At 33.7% G+C, this 9,839-nt stretch overlaps 1 protein-coding gene and 1 long non-coding RNA gene across 2 annotated transcripts; one reads left to right on the forward strand and one right to left on the reverse strand.

Moving 5' to 3' along the window:
* The first annotated feature begins 479 nt into the window (after positions 1-479).
* LOC111875944 (uncharacterized) lies at positions 480-1,893 on the forward strand. Its single transcript, XR_002844851.3, has 2 exons — positions 480-875; positions 1,478-1,893. It is a non-coding gene; the product is annotated as an uncharacterized LOC111875944 (long non-coding RNA).
* Positions 1,894-2,591: 698 nt separating this feature from the next.
* Positions 2,592-6,052, reverse strand: LOC111875945 (putative disease resistance protein RGA3). Its single transcript, XM_023872471.3, has one exon. It carries the CDS (start codon positions 5,984-5,986, stop codon positions 2,789-2,791), a length of 3,198 nt encoding a protein of 1,065 aa, XP_023728239.1. The 5' UTR covers positions 5,987-6,052; the 3' UTR covers positions 2,592-2,788.
* Between the last annotated feature and the right edge of the window lie 3,787 nt (positions 6,053-9,839).

Below are 9,839 nucleotides of genomic sequence, written 5' to 3' on the forward strand. Positions count from 1 at the left end.
GTATTAGGAATACTTTTTAGCTTTTTACCTTTTAAAAACTCGAAAGTCATCAAAAGACACCATTTTGTGACTTTTAAAAAAGAATGTATTTTCTTCTTACCAAAAGTTATTTTAAAAGAACATCTAGAGTTCCAAGCATCTAATTAAACTTTTTGACTTTTTTCAAAAAGAAAAAGATAAAAAAATCATTTTAAAAGACCCTCGAAATCTTATATTTTTGTGACTTTTGTCCTTTAACTCTTAAAATTTCTAAAAGACAAGCCAAATACATTTTAAGCACATATTTTAAAAAAAAATGTTTTACAAAAAGTCCTTTTTAAAGAATTTTTAAAAGGGTGTTTGGATATATAAAAAAAGGTTTTTATTGCTTATTAGTTATTACTTATTCACGTCATAATTAATTAAGTTAAAAGATTGGGATAAGAGTCTTTCAAATTCAACTTATTTTACTTTGTATAGGAATAAAATAAGATGTAAACTAATTTATCAAAGACACCCTAGAAATGAATCCCAAACACAGCCCAAAATAGTATCGCACTTAATTTCGTGAAATCAAAGTAGAATCAAAACCCAAAATCAAAGCAACTAGAACTGAACTTGCTTTATCTTGGTTTGTCTTCTTCATGAAGACCGTCGAATTCAGATATTCATCTTGTTTTATGTTTTTCATAATCATCAGGCCTGGAGATCGAAATTTCGTTTTGATTTTTCGAAGTGCAGTCCAGCAGACTCGCAAACGAGAGATGCCTCTAAAGAAGGGGTATTGAAATCAAAATCGATATCAAGGAAGATAACGCCATGTCGCCATCTGAGCATCGAGAAAAATGAGTTAGTGTTATTTTTCCTGTTCATCTACAGATTTTATCGAGAATCATGTAAGACCTTTCTCCTTGTTCCGAATTTTATTTTGCATTTGGATGTTTTGACTGATTTTGGCAATCTGATTTGGCGATACAAAGTGAGGGTATTTCAGTGCTAAATGATTCGATATTTTTTGAATATGCGTGATTGGATTTCCTTCTTACATAATATATCTCTGTTTTGTGTGATTTCATTATCCTGTGAAACCCTAATTCGAATTTTCTGCAGGATTATGTCAGGTTATACTTGTTGAGCTAAGGGTTAGATTAGTACTTATAGTGAGAAAATTTGTACTTTAGCTGTTGAAACTAGGTTTCATTTTTAAGCCCTTTAGCTGTTGCAAAATCCCAACATGCTGAATATCACAGAGCAAGGTTAATTTAGTGATTTGATCTATACGATGTTCAAGTTAGTAGGAGGATACTTCAGAAATGTTTTGGGAAGTAACAGATTATGTTGCTCAACACATTTCTAAAATGTCAGGTTTTATGCTTGTTAAGCTAATGGATACTTCAGAAATGTTTATAGGGAAGTTAGCATTCTTTTTATGATGTTCTCTTTATTGGTTGGTGGGTTCTTGTGGGTTTTCAGATACCTAAATATCGATTAACTGCAGATTCTAAGAGCAAGTGGGTGAGAAATTCTTGGGAAAGAAAGGCCATTGTCTAGAAGAAGAGAGCCTCACTTAATGACTTTGACAGGATGAAGATCATGTTGGCAAAGATGAAGGTGACATAACTTTCAGATTGCAGTTTAAAAATTGAATCAATACCAGACTATTGCTAGAATAACGCTCTTCATTCAGGCCTATTGGTGACAAGTTTATTGGCAGGTGGTGTCAAACCTACAACATATGTTGCAGTTAGTTGGTATAAAGTTGGAGGATTAGAAAGTCGATGGTTAAGCTGTTAACTAGATGTGTACATGTATGTTTACCTTTGTGTGGCTAATTTGTAAGAATATGTTGTCCCCTCACTTTTTGAAATACATACAACACTACATGTTGCTTTTGATTTACAATTTTTGTTTTCAGATTTGGTATTTCACTTGTTTTTTCTTTGATAGTTTTTTGGAAATTTGGTATTTTCATCACTAATGATACTAAAATAATAGAAATCTATGTAGCTATCTCTTTTATTTTCAAATCCCAACATATCCATTTCCTAAGAGTGTCAATTAATCCAATATCATCCAATAAATTCTTAACCCACATATGTAAACATTACATCTTGACTGTTATTTGTGTTTAGAAGATATTAAATTTAATACATCATTAAAATTAAAAATATTGACAGTAGTGATAAGTGTATAATCCTACGGAACATTCTACCGATGGTTTATTTAGATCAACACAAAGAAGGACGAGAATTTTTGAAATCTTATATTGCAATTCAACATATTAGTAATATAGTACAAATCAGTTACGAGAGCCATAATGCAATGAATTGGTCCAATCTATGAAAAACATACTAAGCACTACTGAATGTTGCAAAATTGGTCCATCAATTACAAATAAAAGACAATAGTTGTAGGAATAAGTGAGAAGAGTCTTGCGGCATTTAGGTCTCGTTACAAAAGTACTTTTTGAGCACTTTTCTCTTCTGGTAGGAAGAGGTTTCGCAAGTGCACGTCTTCTTCCGCAAACATGAAAAAAGACAAAAGACATTTAATCACTTCTAAAACAAACAACACCTTGGTAATTTAGTATAAAGTGTAAGTATCACATTTATAAAATTAATGTTTGGACTTTTACATATCTTTTGTACTTGTCTCTTATTGAACAAGACATATGTCTCAGTACAATTAGATCACAAGCGAGGAGAAAGTTAGAAGAGAGTGTTTTAGTGAGTAACAAGAGGAATGAACGATACAACATAATTTAACACTTTGAATGGTTTAGTGTGACATCAGTTGCAATTATTGAAACTCATGTTTCTTTCTTTAGCCCGTTGTAGTCATGGAAACTTAAATCTTGGGTAGATGACATGTTGGTTAACCACACGGGCAGTTCTCGCATTCCGAATCCACTTATGACTAACGAAGTGAGTGAAGTGAGGTGTTGTATTTCTTCTGGAATTGACTCCCAATGATCCCAACCTCTGAGGTCCAAGTAGTCAAGGTGGTTCCTTAACTTCTCGATGCCTTGGAGACTCGGGAAAGAATCCAGCTCCTTCGAGAATGGACCAAGTTCCAACTTATTTAAGAAGGCAAAACAATTAAACATTTCGCAAGGCAAGGAAGTCAGCTTCTCGCAATAGCCAATTCGCAAACTCTTCAAAGAGTGACACTGTTTGGGCAAATTGGCTATTAATGAAAGACTTGGACAATAGCCGATTACTAAAGATTTAAGAGATGTGAGGCCTTGTATGCTCTTAATGTACTCCAAACTTGTGCAGCTCCATATCCTTAAGGACACAAGAGGATGGGGATGACATTCATCTAAAAGAATAATCTTTGCGCAACTCTCGATTTCCAATGTCTCGAGGACAGGCGATATCATTTTTGAGCTATTGGGTGCTCCATCTATCCAATTTTCCAGTCTTTTCATATTTCTTAGTCGGAGCGATCTCAACGATGGAGACAAAGGCTTTGTTGATCCAGTAACATCGGAAACCCTTAAGCATGTCAAGTTGTCCATTTCGTATAAATCAAGACCCCGAAGATGTGGTAGGTGCTCAAGTGTCGGAAAAGAGAGGCAGTTGCAACATCGAAATAATGTGATCTCCGTGAGCTTGTCAAGGGGGGTCCATTTCCCTTCGATATCGATTGCCATCTTCATCACCCAATCTGGAAAATTATCACCACAAAAATTTATGATTGTCACTTTTTTTAAATTTCTAGGGGGTTGCAAGCCTTCCAATACATCCTTGTCATTTATGTTGGCACCTCCATGGTTCCAACTCCATTCGAATTCGATCTCGTATAGATTTTTCTTTCTAGATAAGTCTGCCTTGAAAGCATTCTCTTTGCTACTAACGTTCTCTAGATGTGAAATAGAGAGGCTTCCACCAAGGTTATTCAAACGGCATAGCTCTTCTATACCATGTCTCTTCCTTCTAAGCACTATGAAGGAAGGCAAAGTTTGAAGAGAAGTCATTTGTCCTACGATATTGGCAGGAATGTATTTGTCAAACATGAAAGGCATGTCCAACCAAGGCCTCGTGACATTTTCTTTGTAACGCTGGAAATATCTCAGGCTTATCAAATTTCTCATGGCTTTTGGAAACTTCTTAATGTTAGGCAACTTCAGAGTTTGCAAGTGGTATAATTTACCAATAGATTTAGGAAGAACACGGATACTCGTATATGTCAAATCCAAATACCTGAGATGCACCAACCTTCCAATTGAATCGTCTAACTTCTCTATTGTATAACATTTGAGTTGTAGGATTCGTATGCATTTTAATCGTTGAAATGGAAATTTCTTATCAACTTCACCTTCGATGAAAAATGTACGCAAAGTTCGAGCCACTGTATTCCTTTCAATGAACATAGAAACCTCTGCTGCCAATTTATAGTTCTTTTCTTTGTAAAAAGCGAGATGTTTAACCTGAGGGATACATGCAATATCATCATTTGACGCATCCTCCAGACATAAGCTTTCATGTTTTGAAAGTGATAATGAAAGATCATGCACCAGATCATGCATGCTACATCGAGTGATATGACCATACTCATCCCTTTCAACATCTTGGAACAATGAATTGCTGACCAAAATTTGAAAAATATCATTCCCCACATCCTCCATCTCCTTGTTTCTTTCCTCATCTGCTTGAACCAACCCTAAAGCCATCCAAAGTTGGACCAGTTCTTCCCTTTCCATGACCGTATCTTTCTTAAAGATGGAACAATACACAAAGCATTGCTTGACGATAGAATTCGGGAGATTATCAAAGCTCAGTTCCAAACTCTTTTGTACTCTATCCCTTTCTTCTTCCAGATCCCAAACCTTGCTATTTTTTATGTACAACCACTTCTCTATGTCGTTGTAATTTGCCAACATGCCACCTATTACATTTAATAACAATGGTAAACCAGCACACTTTTCTACAATGTCGCGGCCTATCTTCACCAGTTCTGGCGACGCTGATGTTCCTTTCACAAACGCTCTTTCTTTGAAGATGTGCCAACAATGATCATTAGAAAGACCTTTTAAAAGACATGAATCCACGTGCATATCACGAGTTCCGATTTCAAGCTTCCGTGTAGTGACAAGAATGCCACTTCCATTTTGTGAGCTTACATTCAACATACAACTCCTAAACTCTTCCCAGTATGGCCTCTCTTCGACCCAAACGTCATCCAAGACGAGCAAATATCTTTTTGATGTCAACTGCTCTTTAAGACTTTCAATTAAACTGGTCCTTAAGTCCGAGGTAGGTTTCTTTTTGGCAAGAGACTCGTAGATCTTTGCAAGAAGTGTATTGAGGTCAACCTTAACCGACACACACAACCATGCTTTAACATCAAAATGTTGCTCAATATTTTTATCATTGTAGACTGACTTAGCCAAAGTGGTCTTCCCAATCCCGCCCATTCCTACAATGGGAACAATGCTGAGTTTTTCTTCTTTTCTTGATTGGGTTAAAAGTTCAATGATATGGAGTTTATCATTATCCCTCCCAACAATTTTAAATTCTTCTTGATTTGGAATGGTCTCTCTCCAATAGAGACGATCTAGAACAAGGCCAGCAGGGTGTTCATTTTGCAGTCCTAAACTATTTGCTTCTGTATTGATCTTAAGCAACTTTTCATTGATGTTTTGGATTTTATGACCTATTTTATAACGAAATGAAAACTTTTTCAAGCTTGGAAGGCACACTACCTTTCTTGCCATCCTATCTTGTTTCTTTATCTGACGCCTCAACATTTCGTAATGAACCTCATCCAACACATCATCAGCTTCACCCACAACATCTTTTAGCTGCTTCAGCCACACCATCACAGCCCTTGTTTCCTTTTTTCCCTCCGCATCGAGCAACTTGGCACGAATCATCTCCAATTTACTGTGAAGGCTGGTCAGCTTTTCTTCGTAACCCCAGGCAATTGCGAGTTCACCCGCAGCAATAGACAACACCTTTTTCAATATCCCCTCAGCAGCAATAGTGACTAATGCTTCAGCCATTTTCACTGTTTAGAAGAGAGAGGAAGAGGGAATGAATGGTGGAAGAAAGATAAAAAAACAATAAGAATCTATGAGATGGTGGAACAAGGAGAGACCCAATGAATGGAAATGGAGATTCATTTGGTGGCATGTGTAGTGGAAAATGGTATTGAATTAGAATTGAAGGTGTCTATTAAGTTATACCTTTCCTAGGTTGCAAGTTTAGAACATACACTTTGCTAATTTTCTTTTCTTTTCTTTTGTTTTTACCTTCTGTCATTATTACTTATCTAAAATATTAATATATCATTATATTTTATGTTTTAGTAGTTAATATATAATGTTTCATATGTAAACTAGAATTGATCTTTGTAACTGTTTTATTTTCATTTACCTTTTGATATACCTCTATATTGTAATATGATATGTAAATATATCTTTCCATTTTAATCCCTACGTTTCTTTATATGGGTGGAATACTTATTTCTTTAATGGAACATGGAAACTTTTGTAATAATTGTGTCAATCAAAATATAACCAAGAGAAAAGTACATAAATGGTCTGAAATGCAAAATTCGCTTATCTTGTCCCTAACCTTTTTTGCTTGATAAGCATGATCTATGTCGTTTTACTTTCTAGTGTAGTTGGTCCGTTTCATTTTATCAAAAATTTGATCCAAAATTGCTGTTTTACCCCTTTTTATTGGTTTTTATTTTTTATATTATAGTTTAAATTAATTAAAAAAATAATCCATTAAAACTATCCCTAACCCAATCATCTGAGTTCGTCTTCATGCTTGATGTCATACCTCCCACAACCTCACTTCATCACTACCACCCTCCGCCAGTAACCATCATTACTTCTTTGCCAGACTCACGACCCAATACCACAAAGAAAATCAACTACATTCTTCTGTTGGCACGAAGAATTATGAAATAGAAATAAACAGAAATGAAAATATATAAATAAGATTTTGAAATCAATTGCAGGTTTGAAGGTGAGGTTTTGATGTAGTCTAGCATTTTATTGTAAGAAATTGAAACCACATGGACCATCTTCATAAAAAAAGGTAGGGACGATATTTATGAACTTTGGAAACCACGAGGACCATTTGAGTAGTTTTATCTATAATTAATTAATCAACATTTTAAAATATTGTTCGACCTCAAATTGTTTTATATGTCGTAATCATTTTACATGCAAGCTTCATCCAACACAAACACAAGTAATTAATAATGAAATTAGTAGTTTTTTCCAATACTTGTGTAACTCATACAGATTACATCTTTTGAATCCGTCTAATATAATTTTTTCAAAAATAAAGGGTTGATAACTGTTTGAAATAAGCTTTTTTACTGAAATATTCAATTATATGTGTGAATCAAAATAAACCGCATTAGATAGTACACATTTTTTCCCTTTCAATATTTTGATGTTTTACTTTATTGTAACTGTTAATGTCATTTTATAGAAGCCTATTTTCTTTTTACGTCATCTTATATCTACTATTACTTTAAATAGAAAGTAGGTTGCTATGAATTGACTAAAATATTCTGTTTTTCACTTTTTATAGCAGTGTACTCTTCATTTACGTTGTTTTATATTAGTGTGCTTTCTATTTATGTCTTATTATACCTACTGTGGCTTTAAGAAGAAATTAGGTTCCATTATATAAATTGAGTAAAATAATTTGTTTATGTTATTAAATAGCAATGTATTTTTCATTTGTCATTTTGTAGCATCCTACTTTCCATATATGCCATCTTATAACTATTGTGCCTTTAAATAGATAGCTGGTTGCTATAAATTGACTAAAATGTTCATGCTGAGAGATTAGCAATCGAGAACTATTGGTCCGCTTATTTTATCAATCTACATTTAGAAGGACACTTGTAATAAACTGATCAAATGGTTCATAGCATTAAGGTTATGAGGTTAGTTTATGAACATGATTGAAATCAACTTTATGAATGGAAGATGATCCAAGACCATTTTTTTCATTTGAAGTTGGAAGATTGGATCAGGTAACTGACCAAGTGATGAGTTGTAGAAAGCACTGATATAGCATGTTTAATGTCTTAAATCTTGTTTCACAATGATTATCTATTACATTATATTTCTAACAATCACAAAAATATCAAATGCAAATTTCAAACATGATTTTACAGAAAAGAAAACAAAAAACTAAGTAACCATGGTTGATTATAAAACTCAGACCATTGCTGTTTATCAACAAGACAAGGCCACAACCATCTTTAAATCCTTACTCTATGATGCACTAAACACATTAACAATTTCACAAAGTGATTGATACTCTTGCTGATGAAGCCCTACAAAAGATGATTGAAGGTTTGTAAAAATTAGGAAGATTTAAAATATTTGATAATTAGTTACTTAAAAAAATAAAAGTACACATGATCAGGTTAAGGTAGCTAAAATATTTGATAAATTTATCAATGAAAAAAAGTTGCCATGTCCTCTTTGGCTCTTTCAACTTGATTGCAGTAGAAAGGTAAGTTTGGTCATTCCCTTATCAAGTAAAAGATTACACTCATCAAAGCAAATCACAATTACATTTTTATCCCCAAGAGTTAGAATGCAACCCGAATAATGTGCGAAATCATGCATGAATCAGATTTGAATTGGCTCCCAAATCAGTGTAAATGTAATGTGTTAGATCATTAGTACTGTAAAATCCAAATAGATTTGAATTGGCCCCCAAGAGTTATCTGTATGTACGGAATGTGTAGGTATATGGATATAATAAAATCCAAATAGTTTAGAAAGACATATTATCATGTATGCATCGATCTTTGGGTATATCATATATGTATTTCTATGTATATGGATATAGTAAATTTATAGATGCTAGGACTTTGTATGAAAAGTAATTTATTTATCACAATGATCCTGATGAACACCAAATGAAAAGTAATATAATGATACAGAGAAGGAAACTGAAGGCAACGATGTTTCAGGAACATTCAAAGGATAGGTATATCCTGAACATTACAAGGGGAACACAGAATCTGTGGAGGTCTTTTCATTGGTGAATTTTATCAAACACTTGGTGTTCATAAAAAAAGATCGAGGGGGTTCATCCGTGATCAATTTGTTATTGCAAAGCGTTATACCACAATCAAGAAAAGAATAATGACATACAAGCAGGTTCAAATGTCACCAGAAAGAACACCAAATTTACATTTACATAGATGAATAAACTACAGTTTAGAAGGTCGCCTGATAAGATCACCATCACCAGTGAAGAAAGAAAGATCCTGGTGGCTCATTATTGCTGGAGAGTAAAGCTGGAAAAAAGTAAAAAAAAAAAAAAAAAAGCCTAGTAATACTTACTACTACGTTTTCTTGTGTTTCAAACAAAAGAGCCTCTTCATCCATAATATGTTGACATCTTTTTGTAAATAACAGTTACATGTTAAGTTCAGTTATATGCCTAGTAAATATGTATTAGAAGTTTGTTTTCTGCTGTCATAAATTTTATGATTGATTTTATGTTTCAATTTAGGTATTGAGTTGCAGGTTATTTATCATGCTTGATGTTGGTGTTATCCTTTCAGTTAGTTTATTCTTATGTTCCAGGATGCATAAATGGAAATTGAAGAAAATGGAACATAGAGAGGAAATAGATGAAAAAAAATATTACTCTGTATAAATTCTCTTGATGACAAAAACAGGACAAAAGGACAGAATATATACACACTAAAAGAGCTAAATCAGCCTGCAATCACGTGGAGCAAGAAAGGAAAGACAATGGCTGAAATAGTTGTTGATTTACTATCCATAAATAAGAATGATAATGAAAAAGAAAAGGATCTTTCACTCCCCCTAAGTTGCTGCATGGAGGTTACAAATG

The sequence above is a fragment of the Lactuca sativa genome, chromosome 2 (genome assembly GCF_002870075.4).
Source record: "Lactuca sativa cultivar Salinas chromosome 2, Lsat_Salinas_v11, whole genome shotgun sequence".
Lineage (NCBI taxonomy): Eukaryota > Viridiplantae > Streptophyta > Magnoliopsida > Asterales > Asteraceae > Lactuca > Lactuca sativa.